The sequence below is a fragment of the Bos indicus genome, chromosome 1 (assembly GCF_029378745.1).
Source record: "Bos indicus isolate NIAB-ARS_2022 breed Sahiwal x Tharparkar chromosome 1, NIAB-ARS_B.indTharparkar_mat_pri_1.0, whole genome shotgun sequence".
Taxonomy (NCBI): Eukaryota; Metazoa; Chordata; class Mammalia; order Artiodactyla; family Bovidae; genus Bos; species Bos indicus.
In genome coordinates this window covers 142,611,411-142,635,636 of record NC_091760.1, presented here as the reverse complement: position 1 = coordinate 142,635,636, position 24,226 = coordinate 142,611,411, and the positions used below count along the sequence as shown (strand labels likewise).

At 48.6% G+C, this 24,226-nt stretch overlaps 1 protein-coding gene across 3 annotated transcripts; it reads left to right on the top strand.

The window, feature by feature from the left end:
- The first annotated feature begins 3,546 nt into the window (after positions 1–3,546).
- Positions 3,547–23,787, top strand: ZBTB21 (zinc finger and BTB domain containing 21). Of its 3 annotated transcripts, XM_019962967.2 has the most exons (3): positions 3,547–3,677; positions 16,578–18,162; positions 18,763–23,787. In XM_019962967.2, the coding sequence occupies exons 1-3, from the start codon at positions 3,567–3,569 to the stop codon at positions 19,731–19,733; spliced, it is 2,667 nt and encodes an 888-aa protein (XP_019818526.2). In that variant the 5' UTR covers positions 3,547–3,566; the 3' UTR covers positions 19,734–23,787. The 3 variants fall into 3 exon arrangements, with proteins under 3 accessions (XP_019818526.2, XP_070651378.1, XP_070651381.1); XM_070795277.1 differs by having other exon boundaries at positions 16,578–23,787; XM_070795280.1 differs by lacking the exon at positions 3,547–3,677 and adding an exon at positions 5,322–5,891 and having other exon boundaries at positions 16,578–23,787.
- Positions 23,788–24,226: the final 439 nt, after the last annotated feature.

Below are 24,226 nucleotides of genomic sequence, written 5' to 3'. Positions count from 1 at the left end.
TCCTTCACTATCTCCCAGAGTTTCCTCAGATTTTTGTCCATTGAGTCGGTAAGGCTATCTAACCATCTCATCCTCTGCCACCCTTCTCCTTTTGCCTTCAGTCTTTCTCAGCATCATGGTCTTTTCCAATGATTCAGCTCTTTGCATCAGGTGGCCAAAGAATTGCAGCATCAGCACCCTGCTGGGCACTAGGCAGGCAGAGGGGGACAGGAAGCCTACTGCGGGGGAGAGGTTACTGGCAGGCAAATCCAATAGCAGGTGCGTTGAGTGTAGAACAAGCTTCTCTAGCAACCATGGGAGCACGAGGCAGGAGCACCAAACCCAGAATGAGGCTGAGTGATGACAGGGGAGGAAGGGGGAATGTGAACCAGGAAGATAAAATTACGGAGGGGAGACTGAATGTGCACAGGGCTGGGGGAGGAACTTCTCAGGGAAAAGCACACACACACGGGGACACTCAGAGGCAAGAGATAGAACGTGACTTGTTCAGAGAAAGTGTGCGTCCATGTGGGTGCCAGGGACACAGGATTAATTAGAAGTGGGCTGTCACTAGGCCGGTCAGCCACGCTGTGAAATTTGAAAGTTATCCTTAAAGCAGTGGACAGTCATCAACAACTTGAGCGAGGGGGCAGTGTGATACTTCTGGCTTTTAAAAAAGATCATGCGGACTGTAGAATGACTGTGGGTTGAAAGGATACATCTTGGCAGCTGGGGGGACAGTTAGAAAGTTCCTGGACTGGCCGTGGTTACGTTATCAGAGGAACAGTCAGGAGGTGATTGGCGTGGACTTGGTGATGGGCCGAACACTGGCAATGAGGGAGAGCCTCTGGCTCAGGCAGTTGGGCTCGTGTCCCAGGGATGGACAGGACTGCATGGGGTGAGCGGAACAAGAGGGCCAAGGTCAGAACATCAGGAGACCCAAAGTGTGAGCAGAGGAGCTGACAGGGAAGGCTGAGAGCCAAAGGTCAGATTAGCGGGTAGGAAATTCAGGGGGAGGAGGCACCACTGAAACAAGTAGGTAGAAAATCCAGAGCAGAGGATTCCCTGGTCCTCCAGTGGTTAGGACACCACACTTCCAATGCTGAGGGCCCAGGTTCAATCCTTGGTTGGAGAGCTAAGATCCTGCAAGTCATGTGGCACGGCCCAAAAAAGAAAAAGAAAATCCAGGGGAATGAGGCTTCACTGAAACAAGTAGGTTTCAAGATGAAATTGGTAGAACCACAAACCAGCGGGGCCAGCTGAACAGACTGAAAGATTCTGCTGGATTTAGCAGTCAGTGCCCCCGTTTATATTGGTCTGTCTGAAAGTCACTCAGTTGTGTCCGCCTCTTTGCAAACCCATGGACTGCAGCCTGCCAGGCTCCTCTGTTCATGGAATTATCCAGGCCAGAATACTGGAGTGGGTTGCCATTCCCTCCTCCAGGGGATCTTTCCAACCTAGAGAGTGAACCCAGGTCTCCCACACTGCAGGCAGATTCTTTATTGTCTGAGCCATCAGAGAAGCCTGATTTTTATTGGTAATTGTTATTTCCATTTATTTATGTTCTATTTTTGGCTGAGGTGGGTCTTTGTCCCTTTGCTGGGGCTTTCTCTAGTGGCAGCAAGTGGGGGCTACCTTCATCGTGGTGCACATGCTTCTCACTGCGATGGCGTCTCTTGTAGCAGAGCACAAGCTTTAGGCGCACAGGGTTCAGCAGCTGCAGCACGAAGGCTCAGTAGTTGTGGTGCACTGGCTTAACTGCTCAGGGGCACGTGGAATCTTCCAGAACCAGGGATCAAACCCAGGTGCCCCTGAACTGACAGGCAGATTCTCACCCACAGCACCAGTCCTATCACTCAGACCCCTTTCCTTGAAATGTTCTTAAACAGGAGACACCAAGGTGGATCCTCCTGAGGCAACTGGAAGGGATGCAGGCAGAGAACTGCTCTGGCATCTGGTGCAGTACACTAAAAACCAGACAACTGAGCTTCTAGCTCTAGCTACACAGCTGGTATAGGTTTTCTTACCTGTAAAGCACGCTCACCCAGCCTAACCACACAGAACCGTAAAACTCAAGGCCCTTTGAAAGATTTACAATCACTGTTCTTTTACGTTCAAAGCCACTTTTTGCTCGACCACGATTCAGTTCAAAATACAAAAAAACTTTTATAAAGTTTTAAAATAGTTGCAGCAAAGACTTTGAAGCACAAGATTCTTCCTTTGAGACTGAGTCCTCTTAAAACGAGAGGAATGAAAACAATTCACAACAGAGCTGTTCACTTGGGACACGTTTTTCATTTTAGTCAACCTAAGACAAGATTATTTCTTACACGTATTCTTCAAACATTTCATAAATTATTTTATCTTAGGTCATGTGCATAAATTCAACTTTAAAAAATATTTTATCTGAAAATTAAGACATTTGAAAAGGGTTAAACAACATGGGTTTAAAATCCAGGAATTAAAACATCAGTCCTAAAAAATATCGCTTTAAAAGGCAGTCTCCAGAACTCCCTGAGGGTCCAGCGGTTAGGACTCTGACTTTCCACCACAGGGGGAACAGACTGGACCCCTGGTAGGGGAACTAAAATCTGGCATGTCCTACTCAAAACAAACATAACGCAGTCTCCTCGCCCTTCCAATCTGATCTGTTCTGGCTTTGGGGAACACATCTAGATGTATGTTTATCTTGCCCAACAGAACCTTTCTTTAGTGTTTACAGTTTGGCATTTCTGTCACACTAATTTTTCGGTTTTGAATGAGTGAAGTGAGTTTTCTAATTGACGAGCTTGTAACATTCATACAAGAAAACGACAGTCTACCAGACAGCAAATGAGAATAAGAGAGGGGGGAAAAAATTAGCTGCCCAGTGATCTTTAAATCAATGACTATAAAAATGAAGGCGTTTGGGAACGCGCAGCTGACAAGCGGATGCCGCGAGAGCAGCCACCCCCATCTGTTCAAGTGGAAGGAACCTGGAGGCCCGTCCACCCCAAGTCAGCCCTGAGTGGTACCCACGACCGGACCGCCCAGGTCGATTCTTCTCGGCAGGTCGCAGCCCGCGTGCCTCCACAAGCATCTGCGAGACCGGAGGCACCTGGACCTGGAGGTACCTGGGGTACCATGCCGCGGCCGTCGGAGAACCGTCCTCCGAGGAGGCGAGTGGAGGCGCCGGCGCAGCGCGCCGGGCCGGGGGCACCAGCCGGCAAGCCCACCGACGCGTGACCCGGCGGAGCCAAGCCCACCGGGACCGCCTCTTGTAAGCCCTCGCGATGCGCGCCCCTGTAGCCTTCGCTGCCGCTTCCCCTCAGGGCCGCCCGTGGGGCACGCGCATCCCGCCTAGGGTCGGGAGAGGACGCGGGCGCGGGCGGCGCGGGAGGAGGAAGAACCTCGAGCGGAAGGCGCGCGCGGGAGGACGCGGCAGCGGCAGCAGCGGTGGCGGTGACCCGGCTGCCGTCAGGCCCGCCCTCGCCCAGCCCCCGGCGCTGCGCACCTCCCTCGCCCCGCCCCCCCCGCGGCCCGGTGGCCAATCATAGCGCCGCGCACGTGACGAGCGCTGCCTGCGATGACCTCATCTCTGGTGTGGGATGACGTCAAATTCAAGATGGATGGAATCACAGCGGCAGCGGCGGCTGCGGCGCGCGCGAGCCGAGTGTGAGCGGAAAGGGGCCTGGCGTCTGCCTCGGGGCCGAAGACCGGTGAGTAACTGTCACGCCCCTCGCCCCAGGGGAACTGCGGGGCCCGTGGGAGGCCATAGCCTCCCCGCAAAACGCGGCCTTTCCTGACGTAACTCTGAGGTGATCTCTCTCCTCCTTTTTCTCTCCGCCAGCGGGTTGCGGGTTCTGAGCGCTTCTGCGCGTGCGCCGGGTCCGGCTCTCACCGAGCATGCCCCAGGCTCCCACGTAGCCGATTGTGCCTTCACACTGCGCATGCTCTTTGCCCGCACTTGGCCTCGCCCTCGCCACTGCGCACGCTCCATCCCTCACTGGGCTTCCCTCGCCGGGCCGGGTTCCCCTCCGCCGGGCGGTTGGGGTACCTTCCGGCCGAGGGCGCGTGCTCCATGCCGGGCAGGCGTGGAAGCCGGCCGGTGTTCGCCAGGGTGCGCGAGCGTACGCGGAAGCTTGGGTGCGGTCCCCCGCACCTGCCGCGGCCCGCACCTCCGCGCCACCGCCCCCTCGAGCCCCGCCTGGCGGCCAGCGGCACATCCAACCACTGACCCAAGTAGACTGCTCTCCCTGCCCCGTCCCCCGACCGACCCCTCCGGGAGGACACGGTTCCCCGACTTTCCACCGCTGGTCGCGAGCGTCCCTGCTGAAATGCGGATCCCCCTCGCCCCCAGTCGAGAAAACTCTGGTCCGCAACTTGCGGGGTTGGGGTGGGGAAGGGGGAGTTGACTCCCGACTGTCGCGCTGGAGACCCCGCCCCAGAGATCTCCTCTGCCGGTGTCCCGGACATATTTTCTCTCATCGCCCAGACCCCTCACTTGGAGCAAGTTCACTGACCCACTACAGAAGAGCATTCCCTTGACCGCAGGAACGCTCCGCGGTCCTGGCCCTTCACTCCGGTTGGTGCGCACTCAGCCCGCAGCACTGCCCTGCTTCTGGAAGAAGCCCCTCGAGCAGCACGTTAGCGGGCAGGGTGATTTTAGAGACAGGTTCTCCGGCGGGATGGCCTGGCAGTGGGAGGTGGGGGAAGCGTTAACCAGACCCCGCACGGTCTAGCAGCCTAGGGGTCTTGGTGCCGAAGGTCAAGAGCGGCTCACGACTAGCATCTGAGGGCACCAGCATGTTCAGCAGAGTCCATGAGTGTTCATAACGCTGACCCTGAGTCATCCAGACGGAGCCTGCGTTGTGTACTGGTTCCTTGTTTGGAAGAAAGTGGGTTAATCCATTTTAGATTTCTCCTTGATGGTTATTTTTGAGACCTTTTACCCTCTGATGCTTGGAGTTAAATCCTTCATCCACTTTAAGGAGTAATAGTCGTTACATTGAATTTGAGAATCGCTAAATATCGATGTTAAAAAATAAAGTAGAAATTTGGGGCACTAGTTTACTTAAAAATAACTTGAGGTTTAATTCATTCTTCCTGTTAACACCATCCCGCGTTTAATGTGCTTCATTCTGTGGAAATAGAAGTTGGAAAGACTATGACCCCCACCTTTGAGGAACTTAAGATAGTTTACTGCAGGGCATATTAGGTGTTTAACAGAAGAGGGGCCAAGTTATTGAGAGAGTGTCTGGGTTAGCGGGAGATGACTGAGGATCCATTTCAGTTGGCCCCAATGTCAGTGGGGTTGAGGAGAGCAGACTCGAGCTGTTTATGACCAGGGCTTGACAGGCTGGGTCACTGACTAGAAAGGAAAGAGAAGAGGTTTCTAGTTTGAGAGACCTACTGGTTGGCAGCATACCAAACTAAATGGAATATGTGAAGACCAGCAGATGTGGGGGTCAGAGTCAGGATCATAGGTACGGTACTGGACAAGGGGCATATCCTGTAATGGAAGAGTCCTGAGAAGTCTAAGCAGGAGTACAGAATTGGGAGTCATTGGCCAATGGGATTTAGGGCCACAACCACTCATACCAAAAGCAAAGATAGCTGCCACCTGCAACTGTCTTGGCCCAGCCCAGGTCTCAAGCCTTCCTGATGGTTTCGCTCTTTGTCCAGGAGGCACTTGTTGGACCTGCATGAAGTGTTAGGAATACACAGCTAAAAACAAGGGTTCTTCCTTTCATGGACTCTCATGAGAGGGTAGATGTAGAGGCAGGTAACTTAAAATAGCAATGTTACTGAAGAAGAGATGAGGTGCTGTGGTGGCTTAGGTGGCTGAGCTCCTAGCCAGGAGCCATCTGTGGAGCTTTGCAGAGGCAATGTCATTTGGATCTTTCTGTAGAAGTTCTACCAGTGAAGGAAAGGTAAGAAAGACGGTGGGTAGGGTAAATGCTCACCTGCATGCTGTCCAGTAGGGGTGGGGAGGTGAACTGTGATCACAATATGAAGACTCTTGTGTGCCAGTTTGGAGAGTTTGGTTGGGTTTTATCTAGGGAGCAATAGAAAAATCGATACAGTATTCTAAAGGGCACTGATGGGACTAGCTCTGCTTTAGGAAAACAAACAAAAGGCACAGTTTCCACTCCTGCATCTAATTAGAGTGTCAGAGTCCAGAAAAATCAACAAATATTTATTGTTGTGTAAGATACCGTGTTGGGCATTGTGAAGAGTGTCAAAAGACATTATAGAGTCTTAGCCGTTAAATAGTTTCCAGTTCTGCTGGGGGAACAGACAGCTAACAGTGTGCGGCACTGAAGAAACACTGGAATAATACTGGAGTTGAAAGGTGTTTGCTCGATGCAGATGGCAGTGGTCCAGGAAGGTGTGTATAGTGTAGTGATCTAGGGCGGCCATAACAGAGCACCACAGACCAGGGGCGTTGAACACCATTCTGGAGCCACGAAGTCCAAGATGAAGGCTTTGGCAGGGTCGATTTCTCCTGAGGCCTTTCTGCTCAGCTTGTGGATGGTCGTCTTCTCTGTATTTACAAAGTGTCTCTCTCTGTCTGTGTCCTTATCCCCACCTCTTACAGAAACACCACCTCATTTGGGGGGACCTTAGGGCCCACCCTTAAGGATTCGTTGTAACTTCTGATGTCTTAGGGGACCCTGTCCCTATTTCCACTTACATTTTGAGGTGCTGGGGTTAGACCTTGTGGGACAGTCCAGCCCATGACTAAAGGCTTAATGGAGGCCTTGAGCTGAGCTTGGAAGAGTGAGTGAGCTTCAGCTGAGCAGTGTTGGGGGAGGGGTTAGAGGAGGCCTGGGACATTGCAAGTTGGGTAACAGAAGAGGTGAGACCTGCAGGTCTGTCTCAGAGACAAAGTATCTGAAGCAGGAAGTTATCACAAGGCAATAACTAAAGCAAAGAGAATTGAAAAAGTAGTTTGAAACCAGATTGATAGAACCCTGAAGTCCATGTTTTTAAAATTTTGCGTTTTAACCTATGGAGAGCCATTGTTTTCATCATTTTATTTTTTTACCGAGGTCTTAGGTGTCAGCTAAGCCGTGACGTCAGGGCATTTCCCGACCATCTTCTGCGAACCCTGGTTTCTCCCCCAAGTCCTAGCACCCTGTTTATTTCCTTGTAGCTCTTAACAAAGTCAGAGTTACTTTCTTTGTTTCCTTGTTCACTGTCTGATTTATCCCACAAGAAAGTGGGGGCCTTGTCTGTCTTATGCACCTCCTATTCCTAATGTCTATTGCACCTTGCACATAACAGGAGCTCAGTAAATAAGCTGAATTAATGATAGTAATGCTTAATGCGCACATCCAGGGAATGATCAGAGCTTTGTTTTAAGAAGCCAGTCTGGCAGCAGTATTAATAAAAGGTGGATTTGGAGGGCATGATAGGAAGAACCTAATACCACTTGAAAATATGTTAGGGTCCTTTTGTAACAAGAGCAGAAACTGACATATCAGCTTAAATAGAAAAAGAAATTGACTTTAAAAGTGGAGGGTTGCTCTTGAGAGTGAAGGAAAAAACGAAGAATGGGGCCAGGAAGGATGAAAACCAGGGTAACTGCAGGAGTCTGGATCATGGGCACTGTGGGCTGCATTTTCAGGCTGTGACTGAGATGCACCGGCTCCGCTCAGTTCTGCTTTTGTTGTTCTGAGCCCATTTTCCAAAAGAGAGTTTCCTACCAGGCTTGGCCAGCCCTGAGTGAGGCCCGACAGACCACTCAGGATGGCGCGCTCCAGTGCAAGGAGGACTGGCTGCCCAGCGGCCAGCACCAAGCCGAGGTGCCTTCTAGTCGTGGCCAAGCACACACCCTTAGACCAGATCAGACCCTCTCTAGGGAGACTGAGCATGTGGGAAATGGGACCCAAGGCAGTGACATCATTGCTCTCCAAGGGTCAGATCAGCCAGGCCCGCTTTGAAATCCGAGGAGCTGTCGATGGTGTCTGGATGTCTGCGTTATCTCCTAGTGAGCCATGATTAGACCTCACCTCAGAGCCGACTTCCTGTCACCATCTCACAGTGAAATCAAGGAGAGTCAGGGCTGAACCCAGAGGTAAGGCTGTGGGGGTGAACAGTGTGTGTGTTTATATTCCAGAGTCAAATGTAGGTGCTTTGTTTTTCTGTTTGCTTTGGAGAACTATATAAGAAATATCCAATATTCCAAAGCATCGTGTGCCCAGAGTTCAGTTTCACATTAATGTTTTGGATGTAAAGAGAGATTTCCCTACAGAACTGGTAGCAAGGCTTTTATGGGCTGGTCTAGGAGCAAATTTGATTTGCAGTGTGCCTTTAGCTCTGATGCCAGTCTGGGTGTTAGTCTCCAGAACTTGGAAGCTGGTTGGTGTGAGGTTATGTGGCCCCTCCTCATCTCCCGGCCCTCATCCACCTCCCAGTTTCCTTATATCCGAGTGTTAGCTCTGCTTTGCTTTCTTTTGTTTATAGCCCCAGAATGTTCTATAGTCCAAAAGTGCCTGCCCTTTCTCCATCTCCTTAAAAATCTTAGCTTCCTGCAGTTGGTATAAAGAGGGAATTATTTGCGTTGAATTAACTTATATTAAGATATGGATTCTCTGTCTTAGCACACGGTCCCTGAGGACTTTGAGGTGATGGTATGAAGTAGTTTTCTGGAATCCAGTTGTGAGGAGCACTGAAGCTCTTCTAGGGAATTGGAACTTCAGCCCAGGGGCTTCTGGGGTTTTGAAGCCCTGGCACTGTTAGATGCATGTTTCTGGGAAATGTCTACAATCAGTGAAGAGCGGAGTCTGTGGTAACATAACCATCCAGTGAGCACGGAGCCCCCATCTGTACTCACATCCCCAGCATTCACTCATGGACCCTCCCACCCCTGGGCCAAGTCAACTGCTTGCTGAAATCATTCTTCTCATGGCACTTTTTGTATCCTTATGTGTCTTTCCTACTGTGGAAACTTTCAGGAAAGGAAGAGAAGGATGAAGTCAAGTGCCAGCTTGCAGACAGGAAATACTGTATGTACCGGAAACTTGTAGACATACTGCGTTTGTTGACCTTCATAAGAATCCCATAGGGTGGGCAGCCGTTAGTCTCATTTAACGAGTTAAGGAAACTTGTACTCAGGTCGAGTGATCTTTACAAGGTTAGATACCTAATAGGTGGCAAAGCCAGGATTTGAGACAAGTAGATGACTATGAAAGTCTTTCCCATGGAGCTGTAGTGACTGCCATGGAGTGTTAACTGTAAAGATTCCCTCATTTTGAAATATCAGGAAACAACATGAAATAGAAACAATTCAGGCAGAGTTTGGGAAGATTTCTGTTCAAGGATCCGAGTGGTAAGCAAGCCAGCCCTGCTTCAAAATCTGGTTTTCCTGGGGGATTTCCTCCCAGCTTTTTCCATAGGGAAGGGACCTTTTCTTCCCTGTTTCACCCACTTTTCCTGTAAGAGTGCCAAGGTTTCCACTGTGACTGCAGCAGTGGCGGGCGCTCTGCGCTGGGGACTCCGGAGACGAGCAGTGGGAGGGAGGGGCCGAGTCACAGCGCGTGTCTACATCAGAGCCATCAGACCCAGGATGCCCTGTGTGTCCACAGTTAAAACATACTGAGGTTAGGGCTTGATGAGTCAGCAGGGTTATGAAGGAGGAAGTACCTCTGGCACCAAAACTAGCCTTATCTGAGGCCAAAGAGCTGAAAGGGCAGGTGGTTTTGAGAGTTCAGCCTGCATATCCACCAGCCACTGAGGGTGTGATTATCACCCTAATCTTGATTATCTCATGACACTCAGTAGTCATGATCCCTGTTGCTGCCTGCATTCTTAGTGTAGCATTTTATATTTTTAATAAAGTTCTTAGGCTCAATAAGTATATCTACCATGTCATGAAAGCACTAAAGTCTACAGTGATCATTGTTTGCCGCTAGACCAGGAAGGGGCTCCATGGTTAAGCTTTGATGATTGAATGGAAAGGTGACAGCAAGGGCTTCTGCAAGACGGTGAGGAGTCTGCGCTGCTGTGCCTGCGTGCCCCTCTCACCCCCAGGACCCAGAACCCTTGGTCTGTCTCCTGAAGAAGATGGGAGGGGTCACTGTCCTCCAGTGACCCTGGAGGGGCCTTACTGATGCTCCCAGGGCCTCATGCCTCCCCCCCCTCCGCAGCCTCATCACCTGCACTCCCCTACATGTGTCTTTTGCTCCCTCAGGCACTTGGTCTTGTCTTTGTATATTGGACACTGCTCTTGTCCTTGACATGTCCTCCACCCATCCTTCCTGCCTCCCACGTTTTCTGACTTCAGCTTCTCCAGGAAACTTCTGTTGTGGAATGCCTCCCCGACCTTCCTCTCACCTGGACCCAGTGCCTCACCTCTGCTCCCATCTGCACCTCTGCACCCTGCCACCTGCGCCTACACACCAGAGTGTGTGAGGGATCGACTTGTCCTGTTCCCACGCAAGGCTGAGAGGAAGGCAGGACCATGCTTGTCAGACTGGCAGCCTCCCTGTCTGGCCAGTTCTAGCACACACTAGACAGGCGGCCGGCCATGAGGAGCGTGCAGCATGATGACTAAGAGTGCAGGCCCTGGGGCCAGGCTCCCAGCCCCACTGTCAGCTGAGTGGGTGACCTTCGGCACACTGCCCCCGACTCTTAGTGTCTGGGTTCCCTGATTGGTGAGACAGGGATGATGGCAGTGCCTATTTCAGATGTTTATGTGAGAACTAAGAGGGAACTAGAGGTAGGGTGGTATGTGGGTGGAGATGGCCTCTGGAGCCAGGTCATCTGGTAAGAGTTCTGCTCTGCTCCTCACTGTCTGTGCAGACTTGAGCAAGATACCTAACCTCGTGTGCCTTGGTTTTCTCAGCTGTAAAATGGTGATCAAATAGTACAACCTCCTCGGGTTGGTGTAAATAATGAGTTTAATAATGTAAACGCAAAAGATGTTTATAGTAGTATATTTACAGCAGAGTAAACCCTCAGATATCAGCTGTCATTCATGTCTGATCAGTGTCTAGGGAATGGAGTGGAAAACCAGCACCTGGAGGAGTTCTGCTGAAGTTGTCAGGTTTGGACACATTTAGCTGCTTTTGCCTAGAAAATCCCATGGACGGAGGAGCCTGGTGGGCTGCAGTCCATGGGGTTGCGAAGAGTCGGACACGACTGAGCAACTTCACTTTCACTTTTCACTTTCATGCATTGGAGAAGGAAATGGCAACCCACTCCAGTGTTCATGCCTGGAGAATCCCAGGGACGGGGGAGCCTGGTGGGCTGCCGTCTATGGGGTCGCACAGAGTTGGACACAGGAAGTGACTTAGCAGCAGCAGTAGCAGCAGAGTTAAATGAATAGATTTCAATTCCAAATAATTTTCCTGGACAGTGACTATTCCTCTTAACAACCCAGCTCTCAGTGACTTACTTTTCCCTAATTCCCTGTTTCATCCAAGGAGTATGGAAGCCTGTGGTTTAGGGATTAGAAGCAGTTACTTAGAACAGAAATACAGGTCATGATAATTGGAAGGGAGAGAAAGAAGGAAACTTTTCTGAACAATTAAAAGTGAGAAAATGTAGGAGTAGGAAGCAGATGGTGTGTGGGTCAGCACTGCTTCCTGTCCAGGGACGCAGAACATTTCACTTGGTTTCGTCTTCACACAGTCCCTTGATTTCTTCGTTTGGGTTCCCCCAGAAGCAGAACCTGAGACATGGACTCAGATGTAGATGTTTATCTGGGAAGTGATCGCAGAAAGCACAGGAAGGGTTGTAGGGAAAGTGGAGCAGGAAAGGGTGCCCAGAAGGGTCCGTTAAACGACCAGGTTCCTGTGCATGTTTAGAATATCGAAATGAATTCCAAAAAAAATTCTGCACCAATTTTTCTGTCCAACTTCATCTCAGGTAAGGACATCCTTCCAGTTCTGGCGGCGTCTTTATCTCCTCCCTTCCCTACCCCTGCAGTCAGTCCTTCAGAAGTTCTAATGGTATCTTTACGTCCACTCCTGCCACCCCAGTCCAGGCACCATCCTGTCTGGCACATATCCCTGCAGTGGACTCCCAGCTGGCTTCCCAGCTTGCAGCCTCTCCTGTGCTCCATACTTTGCAGCATAACCAGTGGGATCTTTTTGAAACAAAATTCAGATGGTTGTCATTCCTCTGCTCAGAATCTTCCAGCAGCTGCCCTAGTAAAAAGTGCAGTCCTTCCAGTGGTCCACCCAGCCCTGCACGATGCCTCCCCATGCTCCTTCAGCATCCTCGTCCACAGCCCCCTCAGCTCTGCTCCAGCCCTGCTGTCACCTTGTCTTCCCTCTGCCAGTGTGCTTGGCCCTTGGTGATCCTCATGGCCCATCCGTGTGTCTTCCAGGCCTCCTCAAATGCTGTTTTGTTGAGGGAGTGAATAAGTGAATGATACGTGAAGTTCCTGGTGCTGTCTGTAGTGTGTTATAAGACCTGAATAAATTGTAGCAATTATGGTTTTCTCCTTTAATTCTCACAGTAACATTATTAATACTATTGTTACTTTAGGTGGGAAAACTGAGGCTCAGAAAGCTCTAGAGCATTAGCCTAGAGCTGTGCTGTGCTTAGTTGCTCAGTCATGACCAACTCTCTTTGCAACCTCATGGACTGTAGCCACCAGGCTCCCCTGTCCATGGAGATTCTCCAGGCAGGAACACTGGAGTAAGTTGCCATGCTCTCCTCTAGGGGATCTAGAGCACTGACATTTAAACTGTATTAACTCTGAGCCACAGGAAGGAGTGTATTGTACAGTCAGTCCTCCATATCCATGGACTCTATCAACTACAGATGGAAAATATTCAAAAAGGAAAAAATCCAGCAAAACTTGAGTTTGCTGCTCACCAGCAACTATGTAAGTATCATTTACATCATGTTACGTATCATTGATGTAAGCATCCAGAGATGATTTAAAGTGGGGGGATGTGCATAGGTTATATGCAAATACTGCACCATTTTTATAGGAACTTGAGTGTCTGTGGGTTTTTGGTGTCTGTAGGGCCTGGAACCAGTCCTCTGTGGATACTGAGGGACGACTACATCAATTTTAAATTGATTTTAAGGAACCCTTTTGGAAAGTACTTGTCCAGACTTTTGATTTTGCATCTCCTGAGCCTCTCTGTCCCTGGGGCAAGATCTGAACTAGCTGTCTCAAAAATTATTTGCACTAAAAATAGTGCTTAGAATGCAGCTGAGTTATGAGTGTGGCATTTATAAGCTTTTTTTTTTTTTTCTCTGCTGACCTCTGTAAATGATGGCGGATTTCTTTGCACATAATTAGATGCGTGAGTACAGTGTAGTAAGATTAAGGAAGAAATTAAAATGGCTGTCACAAAAAAGAAGGGAAAAACGTGTCTCTCGGGCATTCACCATCAAGATGAAACGATGCCAGGCAAAACTGAACAGCAACTCAGTGCAGGTTGACCGAGGCAGTTGTCTGTGTACAAGCTACAGGCTCCGAGCTTCGTCCCTGGAAGCAGAGCCTTGCCTCTGTCAGTCAGGTCGAGTCAGCACCACCAGCAGGGAGCCAGGGCAGCAGGGAGGGAGACCTGGGGCCACCAGACACTGGTCACTCCAGGTGGCAGCCTCTGTGGCTTCTGCCGAAGACCACAGAGGCTGTCAATTTGGTCACTTAATTGTGTCCGACACTTTGTGACCCCCATGCACAACAGCACACCAGGCTTCCCTGTCCCATCACTAACTCCTGGATCTTGCTCAAACTCATGTCCATCAAGTCGGTGATGCCATTCAACAATCTCATCCTCTGTCGTCCCCTTCCCCTCCTCCTGCCTTCAATCTTTCCCAGCATCAGGGTCTTTTCCAGTGAGTCACTTCTGCACATCAGGAGGCCAAAGTATTGGAGTTTCAGCTTCAGTACTTCCAATGAATATTCAGGACTGATTTCCTTTAGGATTGACTGGTTTGATTTCCTTGCAGTCCAAGGGACTCTTAAGAGTCATCTCCAACACCACAGTTCAAAAGCATCAGTTCTTCAGTGCTCAGCTTTCTTTATAGTCCAACTCTTATATCTGTACATGACTACTGGAAAAACCATAGCTTTGACTAGATGGACCTTTGTGGGCAAAGTAATGTCTCTGCTTTTTAATACTCTGTCTAGGTTTGTCATAGCTTTTCTTCCAAGGAGCAAATGTCTTTTAATTTTATGACTGCAGTCACCACCTGCAGTGATTTTGGAGCCCAAGAAAATAAAGTTTGTCACTGTTTCCATTGTTTCCCCATCTATTTCCCATGAAGTGATGGGACCAGATGTTATGATCTTAGTTTTTTGAATGTTGAGCTTTAAGCAACCTTTTCACTCTCCTCTTTCACTTTCATCAAGAGGCTCTTTGGTTCTTCTTTGCTTTCTGCCATAAGGGTGGTGTCATCTGCATATCTGAGATTATTGATATTCCTGCCCGCAATCTTGATTCCAGCTTGTGCTTCATCCAGCCCAGCGTTTCTCATGATGTACTCTGCATATAAGTCAAATAAGCAGGGTGACAATATACAGCCTTGATGTACTCCTTTTCCTATTTGGAACCAGTCTGTTGTTCCATGTCCAGTTCTAACTGTTGCTTCCTGACCTGCATATAGGTTTCTCAAGAGGCAGGTATGGTGGTCTGTTATTCCCATTTCTTGCAGAATTTTCCACAGTCTGTTGTGATCCTCACAGTCAAAGGCTTTGGCGTAGTCAATAAAGCAGAAGTAGATTTTTTTTTTGGAACTCCCTTGCTTTTTCAATGATCCAATGGATGTTGGCAATTTGATAATCTGGTTCCTCTGCCTTTTCTAAATCCAGCTTGAACATCTGGAAGTCCTCTGTTCACGAACTGTTGAAGCCTGGCTTGGAGAATTTTGAGCATTACTTTGCTAGCCATGTGAGATGAGTGCAATTGTGTGGTAGTTTGAGCATTCTTTGGCAATTGCCTTTCTTTGGGATGGGAATGAAAACTAACCTTTTCCAGTCCTGTAGCCACTGCTGAGTTTTCCAAATTTGCTGGCATATTGAGTGCAGCGCTTTAACAGCATCATGTTTAAGGATCTGAAATAGCTCATCTGGAATTCCATCACCTCCACTAGCTTTATTCTTAATGATGCTTTCTAAGGCCCACTTAACTTCGCATTCTAGGATGTCTGGCTCTAGGTGAGTGATCACACCACTGTAGTTATCTGGGTCATGAAGATCTTTTTTGTGTAGTTCTTCTGTGTATTTTTGCCATCTCTTCTTAATAGCTTCAACTTCTGTTAGGTCCATACATTTCTGTCCTTTATTGAGCCCATCTTTGCATGAAATGTTCCCTTGGTGTCTCTAGAGGGATACTAAGGGGCTGTTGGCCAACTGTTGACCAGAGGCTGGGTAGCCAGCAAAAGCTGATCCTTTGAAGCTGGAGGAGAACCTGCAGGTGTGCTGGGTGCCATGTCTGTGTATGGATAGTTTGTCCTCTAGAGAATGGTAAGACTCTCTGAACAATCTTAGTTACTCTGAATCCATTTTATATTAAAAATACATGTCTTAAGTATTTTAAAGAAGAGATGGCATTGTAAAACCAGCCCAAAGAGATGAGATGTTACGGCAGCAGCTGCGTGAGAGAAAGATTTGGAGAGTCAAGCATCGTCTCTGTGTGAAATGGCTTCATCTTCATCAGGAGTTAATCTAGACACTTTTATTCTGAATTAAATGTCTAGTAACCCTGCAATTTGTGAAAATTAATGGCACGTTTGTCAAGTCCTTACCAGGTATGAGATACAGGCTCATTTAATTTTCAGAGCAGCCCTAAAGGAGGGCACAATTGTTACCGCCTCATGTGAGGAACCTGATGATCCCAGGTACTAGTTGACCACAAGGGCGGAGCCAGCACCCAGCCACTAGGCCCTGAGATCTCACCTACAGACTTGAAGAGTCTTGGTGAAATCTCAAGTCAGACCCCTTAGGTTTAGAATTAGTATAATTAAGTTTAGCTCCAGGCTAAACTTTCCATTGTGTTACTGTTGAAAGTGTAATTTGGTAAGAATTAGTATTAGGATTACATGGTGTTCAGCATAAGAAAGTAAAGAAACTTTTCTATATAATGTTTCTAACTTTTTAAAAACACTTTGATGCGATAGTAATTAGTTAAATGATTTCTCTCTTTCTAAATTCTTATCTGTTTTTTGCAACCTCTACAGCCTATTGTTAATTCACATTGTGTTTAATCATATCCAGTAATAAAACTGTTTCCTTTAAGAATTGTGGACTTTATAGGGTTTGGTACTACATACTTACTCTGATCTAATAAGGAATAGAATTAAGCATCAAATGCATAAGGGCCCTAAATAATAAACCTTGTTTTCAAATATTGCTTCTCTACATACCTGCCAAGTTCTAGGTGCCTTTTTGATGGTGTGAAATGCTTGTTACAGAGACTTAGTTTCTCAAGTTCATCAGTTTTAATGATGGATGACCTACTTAAGCTGTGATACTTGTTTCTTTGTATTTTCTGTGTTATTTAAATAAGATTGTTCATCCAGAAAGTTTTTGTCAGGCCACAGTCTGCTGGTGAGAAGACAGCTGCTGTTCCCTGCCCTTGAGGAGCCCTTACCTGGGGGAGCGTCGCACGGCCTTGTTCACAGTGACTTTATCTGTCTTTCAGATAAGGCTGAGCATGGAGGGGCTCCTGCACTACATCAACCCAGCACACGCCATCTCTCTCCTCAGCGCCCTCAACGAGGAGCGGCTCAAAGGGCAGCTGTGTGACGCGCTCCTGATCGTGGGTGACCAGAAGTTCCGAGCTCATAAAAACGTCCTGGCTGCCAGCAGTGAATACTTCCAGAGCTTGTTCACCAACAAGGAGAACGAGGCACAGACTGTATTCCAGCTGGACTTCTGTGAGCCAGATGCTTTTGACAATGTGCTGAACTACATCTATTCTTCCTCTCTGTTTGTGGAGAAGAGCAGCCTGGCTGCCGTGCAGGAGCTCGGCTATAGCCTGGGCATCTCCTTCCTGACCAACATCGCCTCCAAGACGCCCCAGGCCCCCTTTCCCACGTGTCCCAACAGAAAGAAGACTTTCACCGAGGACGAGGAGAACAGTTCTCAAAAGAGAAGCGTCATCGTTTGTCAGAGCAGGAACGAAGTCCCCGGGAAAGCCGGGAGTCAGAACACCCCTGAGCTGAGCCACCCTCCCCGGCCCTCTGCCAGCATCGCGGTCAAGGCAAATGCCAGTAAGCCCCCCGGCCCAAAACCCACAGAGCCCCCACACCACGTGGCGCCAGCTGAAAAAAGCTGGCAGAAAGATGGCCCCGCGGTTCTGGCGAGGCCGCCCGAGCTCGCCGGGCCTTTAGAGGAGCCAAGCCGGGGCGGCTTGGCCAAGCGGGCCGTGGCACCACCTTCGAAGCCCCCGCTGGACCGGGCGGCCGTGGACGAAAGGCCAGGCGCCAGCGCCCTGCTCCCCAAAGGCGTGGCCGTGGAGTTGGCGTTGCGGAGCCCGCGGCCGCCTGTCCTGTCCCTGCGGGGCTCTCCCGAGACGCCCTTCCTGCTGAAGGAGGCGGGCCGGGGCAGCGGGCCGGGTGAGGACCGGAACCTGCTGTATTACTCTAGGCTGGGGCTGGTCATCCCAGCCGGGGCGCCGGCGCCCGGGACCCAGGGTGTGGACCGCAGCGGCCCACTTGTCAAGAGCCTCTTGCGCCGGTCGCTGTCCATGGACAGCCAAGTCCCCGTGTACACGCCCACTGCTGAGCTGCAGGCTCCCCCAGGCGTGGGCTCGGGCGATGTGGCCGGCAGTGTGCTCAGCGCCTTCTCTTCTCAGAGGCCGCCCTCCAAGGACGGGGGCGAGACGGTGGCCCCCGACACCCGGACCCCTGCCCCGCAGCCTCACCGCCTCAGGTCCTTCAGCGCTTCTCAGCCGGCTGAGCGGCCGGGGGCGCCCCAGGGGCCGGAGGTGCGGGTCAAGGCCGAGCCGCGCAGCCCCCCGGAGCCATGCGACATCATTCGCGTCACCGTGGGGGATGCCGCGGCCGCCACGAGAGACCTGGCGCTACAGACAGAAGACGACCGGAAAGACCCCAGCAGACTCCCGGCCAAGAGGCGGTTCCAGACCGACAGGAGGCTGCCGGCCAAGCAGCCCAAGGCTGAGAGCCCAGGCTCCCCGGGCTCGGGAGACCCCCGCGAGGAGGGCTCGAGCCCATCTGCCCTCCGGGCCGACTTCCCAGGCTCTGACTTAAACAAAGACGAATTCGGTGAGTTGGAGGGCACGAGACCAAACAAAAAGTTTAAATGCAAACATTGCCTTAAAATCTTTAGATCCACGGCGGGCCTGCACCGGCACGTGAACATGTACCACAACCCCGAGAAGCCGTACGCCTGCGACATCTGCCACAAGCGCTTTCACACCAACTTCAAAGTGTGGACGCACTGCCAAACGCAGCACGGGGTGGTGAAAAATCCGGCTCCGGCCGCCAGCTCCCATGCTGTCCTGGACGAGAAGTTCCAGAGGAAGCTCATTGATATTGTGCGAGAGCGGGAGATCAAGAAAGCGCTGATCCTGAAGCTGCGGCGCGGCCGGCCGGGCTTCCAGGGCCCTGGCGGCTCCCCAGCGCAGGTCCTCAAACGGGGCCTGCGCTCCCGGGCCAAGGGCGCGTATGTGTGCACGGCCTGCGGGAAGGCCTACCGCTTCCTCTCCCAGCTCAAGCAGCACGTGAAGATGCACCCGGGGGAGAAGGCCCTTGGGGCTGCCAGGGCCGCGCGGCCCAGGGAGCGCGCGGCCCCCGGGGGCGCAGCGGGCGGCCCGGAGCTCTATCTGTGCCGCCTCTGTAACGCCAAGCTCTCTTCTCTCCTAGAGCAAGGCAACCACGAGCGCCTGTGCCGCACTGCTACGGTGTGCCCCTACTGCAGCCTCAGGTTCTTCTCGCCCGAGCTCAAGCGCGAGCACGAGGGCAAGTGCGAGTTCCGCAAGCTCACGTGCCTGGAGTGCATGCGCACCTTCAAGTCGGCCTTCAGCATCTGGCGGCACCAGGTGGAAGTACACAATCAGAACAGCATGGCCCCGGCCGCCGGCACCTCCCCACCCCGGCCTGACCTCAACGGCGAGGCCACCGGCCCTGCCCGGCCCCTTGTCCCGCCCGAGCCTGGTCGAGCCGACCCCGCGGCCACTGCCGCCAAAGACGACCCCGCGGGGGGCGGCCGCGGCCCTGAGCCTGTGAACTTTGACTCCGAAGACTCCACCTGCCTCCCCGAGGACCTCAGCCTCTCCAAGCCGCTGAAGATCCAGGTCAAAGAGGAGCCGCCGGAGGAGGCCGAGGAGGAGGCGCCCGAAGCCGGCGCGGCCCCCAAGGACTTGTGGCCCTGCGAGAAGTGCGGCAAGACCTTCCCGGCACCTAAGCAGCTGGAGCGGCACCAGGAGCTGCTGTGCTCCGTGAAGCCCTTCATCTGCCACGTCTGCAACAAGGCTTTCCGCACCAACTTCCGGCTCTGGAGCCACTTTCAGTCCCACATGGCCCAGGCCTCTGAGGACCCTGCGCACCGGGAACCTGAGGCTGGCCCGGGCCCCGCCGGCTCCCCGTCGCCGCCCCCGCTGCCCCCACCGCTGCCCAAGATCCAGCCCCTGGAGCCCGACAGCCCCACAGGCCTGCCCGAAACCCCCACTCCCACGGCCGACAAGCTGTTCGCGCCCCGAGAGTCAGACACGCTGTTCTACCACGCGCCCCCCCTCTCCGCCATCACTTTTAAAAGACAGTTCATGTGTAAGCTCTGCCACAGGACATTCAAAACGGCCTTCAGCCTCTGGAGCCACGAGCAGACCCACAACTAAAAGACTTCTCAGCCCTGGAGACAAGCTCCGGTCTCCAGAGTTCAGCCCGAATCGTGAACTGTGTCATAAGAAACAAAATATTTAAAAAAAAAGAATAATAAAGGTTGCAAATCATTATGCTTGAATATAAGTTTGAGGTGAACTGATATTAATGAGAAATGTCCTTACTCAACCTAGGAAAACTCCCAAAAGCCCTGTGCTTCTGGACCTTCAGTAATGCCTTTATTAATGTGGAAGTTTGTTCTTGGTTGTTTGCATGGTTCCTCATCCCATGGTGTCAGTATAATCTACTTGAGGTGGTTTGGTTTTTTCTTACTGATTTTCAGTTATTGAAACACTATGAAAGTATTTCTTCTTTAGATTCTATGAAGAAACCTAAGTTCGTACATCTTAGCCATGTTCTCAAGTCCAAACATATCAGAACAAAGTGGAGTAGTTTGCAGTATTAAGATCCTAGAGTACTTCAGCAATAAAATTAAAAAAAAAAAAGATAAACCTCAACTTTAATAAGATATCCTGACACTTGATAAAAATAAATATTTGGTATTTTGTGGTTATTTAGAACCTTTTTTGTATGAAAATCGTGAGATTTAAATCAGCAATAGTAATACTTAGGTTTATATAAAATAACAAAAAACTTGCTCTTAGGTCATTTCATGTAATTAGTGATGGAAGACTCAGGAAAGGAAAGCATGGGGATTTCTGGAAGCCCTCCACCTTGGTTTCCAAAGCTTTGGTGGTGGTGGGCGTGGTGGTCAGAGCACCCACCAGGGCCCTGAATTCAGACCAGCATCGAGGGGCTGTGCAGGTTTGCTTCCCCTGGTTTGTGCCATCACAGATTGAAACTGTGTTTAATGGGGACAGTTAGCATACAGCACAAATTTTGAATTTAACGTTAGTATAACATGTAAGGTCAGGACATGTACTTATACAGCACCCCCCAGAGTGAGTGCAGCTGCTCTAAATCCCGAATTACTGTTCACTTTCAGAGACTTGAAGCAAAGGGAGGAGCCACACCGCAGTCTCCACACCCTTTTCAAGAACAACCTGTACAGTCATCAGTTTTCCTGCCTCTTTGTATTGTGATTTCTGTTAAGATTTTTTGGAGTTTACAGTGGTAAAATGTCCATAATGAAACCATCCTTCTTTAAGGCACTGCTGAATATTTCATAAATGTGTATGAAAGTACTCTCAAGGGTCCACAGTTAGTTTCTGCTACTTATTTTGGCCCATAGCACTTGGGCTTCTTTTTTTGTTTTCCTATTTTGTGTAAGTTGTAATTTAAAGCCTTTGAGTTGGTATAATCCAGAGTTCATTGGGATGTTTAAAAAGGAAAAGAATTTTTATTTCATTGGCAGGGGTGGGGAAGTGAGATACACAGAAGTAGAAATATTGTCGAAACCCCTAAATTCTTTCAAAGTAATGATGGACCTTGATGGTAAAGCCTCCAAGTTTATTAATTTTTTTGCAAGCTCTTCTTTCAGATAAGAAAATCAACTACTGTGACTGAGAAATACTCTACCGAATACTTAAACTGGTCCTCTGGCAGAAGTCTGTTCATAGTCTCATAACCTGCATTCCATACCAATAGTAGGAAAGAGATTCTTTCTTTTTTATGGAAACACAAGCATTTTTATAAAGTTCTAATTGACTTTGTACACTGTAGAAACTACATGTGAAATTTTGCCTTTTATTTTTTCATTTGGAAACTATCAAAAGTCCCCAAATATGGTTACTTCCTATTTTTGTTCTTAAATTTGATGGAGAAAATAAAATTAAGTTGCCATTATTGATTATCGCCATCTTTAGATTTCCTTGAACAAACCTATGCGTTTTAAAGACAGCAAGAGCATGTGGTTTTCTGTGAAACATTAGGATAGGTTTATTGTTTGTTGAATTCATTCCCTGCGTAATGTGGTATTTCTTACTCAGAACACCCTGGTAGCTATCACTTCAAAAGAAGACAGTTCCCTTCAGAGTAATGCTTATTTATGGCTGCTGGAGGCTGGGTGGATAATTCCCTGATACATGGGATCTTGGCATTGTAAACTCAGTATCCCAGGACTTGAATCTTTATGCTACATTTTTGAAGATTTTTTAATAACATTAATTAGTAAAAAAAAAAATATTTTTGATCTAATATAGGCTCTGCATATCTGTTAGATTTTAAAAATTGCCAGTGTTTTGTCTTGTCCACATTTTTGTCTAGGCAAGGAACATAAGTTTTCAAATAAAATTTTGAACCAAAAACATTTATAATGCAGTTCTGGTTTTTCTATTACTTTTTATACTGTACCTTAAAAGCATTAGGCTTGGAAGAGTTTATTTTGGTGGTCAGAAAAATAGGCTTCCTCTCATTTGACTATTTTAAATGTTAAGATGTAAAATAATGAAAGACAGATAAATTGCTTTATGCAGTAAAGTGTTTTTTTAAGAATGTTTAACTCAGCCAGTGGGCAAATACTTGGTATAAGGCAAGTTGGTCTTTTCATACTGAAATGCGTTAGCTAGGAAAGATATTCTTGAAAATCTTTTTTTTTCTGATTGTAATTAATTTTGGGAAGTGTAGAAAGGTCCTTACTCCTTTGTACGTATTCAGGATGCCTGCCTTTTTTATGCAATTGTGGAAAGAATGTCAGATGTTTTTAATATATTCTTTGTTAATCTGAAAACTTGTTATCTGATCATTTTCTTCATTTGGGGGGAGGGAGGAACACCACAAAAAGGAGATTTTTATCAAAATAAGTAATGGAGGTAACAAATCTTGTACATTTTTTATAGTAAAAATATTTAAAGAATAAGAGACTATTCACTTTTAGAACTGGTTATGGTTAATATGCGTTTATAACTTTGTCAAAATATACAACCAACGGTTTGACAGTGATGTTGTCTGCATCTGTAGTGAGATGGATGTGGTTCCTGGTTTTCTGTTTGGGAACAGATCATCCCAGCCTTCTCTTAAAAATATAACCCCAGCACTTAATCGGTGATCATCTGGTCCACACACAGCGCCCATGGGTGCTAAGAGTAGTAACTGAGACCGGAATTAAATGTGCCCTTTGGTGGAGAAAAGAGGTGTGTTCAGGCCAACCCTGTGGTCGGATGAGGGAGTGACAGGAATGCACTGGTCCAAGTCGGCCTTTGTTCCCTCAAACTCTGTGTGTGTGTGTGTGTGTGTGTGTGTACAACCATAATCTGGAACTTCAGAAAGTAAAATTGTTTTCATTTCTTACTGCAAAAATAATTACATGTCATTTGTAACAGGTTTCTTTATAAATTGCACTAATTAATATTGGAATGTTACAAGTCAGTTTATCAATTTCTGAAGTCTCTTTGATGTTTTTTGCAATAATTGTGAAAAGCATTATTGATTTCAATAATGCTAGCACATATTCTTTAATAAGTTCTTTAACACTGGCTTTTTTTAAGTTTTACACATAGTTTTTTCTCTTGTGGCTTTAGCACTTTAAGGAGTTTGGCGTTTGCATAGTTTTTGGTGTGCTTCCCAGGTATGCACCAGGGCGTCACGTTGCCACGTGACTGGAGAAAATTCATGGTCTGTCTTTAGATTCTGGAGGAGAAAAAATGAGTCAATGTCAGGTTTTTAAAAAATTCCGTTTAGAGGCAGTCATTTGGGAACCAAAGTATTTTACTGTATATCTTTAAAATCATTGAATTCAGTGCTCTTTAGTCATTTATTCGTGCTGTCCAGATTTTCCACAAAGTTATACTTGGTTAATTTACGAAAGTGATAATTTCTTCTTGACATTAATCCAAGACTGTTTCAAAATTTTCATTGAATAAATGCTTATTGCTAAAAGAACAACAAATGTGGTTTTATAACTGTGTGTATTTTGTTTCATATGCCTCTGCAGAGAAATCATTGTTCAATTTTATTTAGGAATAAGCTTTTTTGGACTGAAAATTCATAGTAAAATAGGATTCTACCTAATGTTAAGCCATCGCTTCTTTGTATCCAGTTGTCTGTTTACTTTGCTTAAATCTCAACTAAGATTGAGTGGAGTCAATAAATTTGTACTGTATTTTGTTTTGAGTTGTGGTCTCATTGGTATGTTTTGGACTTGAATGATACAATAGTTTATGGAAGCTGAGATAAAGCCTTTCCTTCTGCTTGGGGAGTGTGAGTGCTGCTGCTGCTGCTGCTAAGTCACTTCAGTCGTGTCCGACTCTGTGCGACCCCATAGACGGCAGCCCATCAGGCTTCCCTGTCCGTGGGATTCGGCAAGAACACTGGAGTGGGTTGGCATTTCCTTCTCCAATGCATGAAAGTGAAAAGTGAAAGTGAAGTTGCTCAGTCCTGTCCGACTCTTCGCAACCCCATGGACTGCAGCCCACCAGGCTCCTCCATCCATGGGATTTTCCAGGCAAGAGTACTGGAGTGGGGTGCCATGGCCTTCTCCAGGGGAGTGTGAGTAGCCACCCACATAAGAGCTGTGAGAGAAATTTCGTCTCCCCACTGCTCCAGGTGACTT

Bases quoted from the DNA above. Each gene is read 5' to 3' on its own strand.
- ZBTB21 (XM_070795277.1), top strand. From the start codon at position 3,567: ATGACGTCAAATTCAAGATGGATGGAATCACAGCGGCAGCGGCGGCTG. The intron at 3,678-16,577 runs GTGAGTAACTGT...TCTGTCTTTCAG, and splicing joins TGCCTCGGGGCCGAAGACCG to ATAAGGCTGAGCATGGAGGG.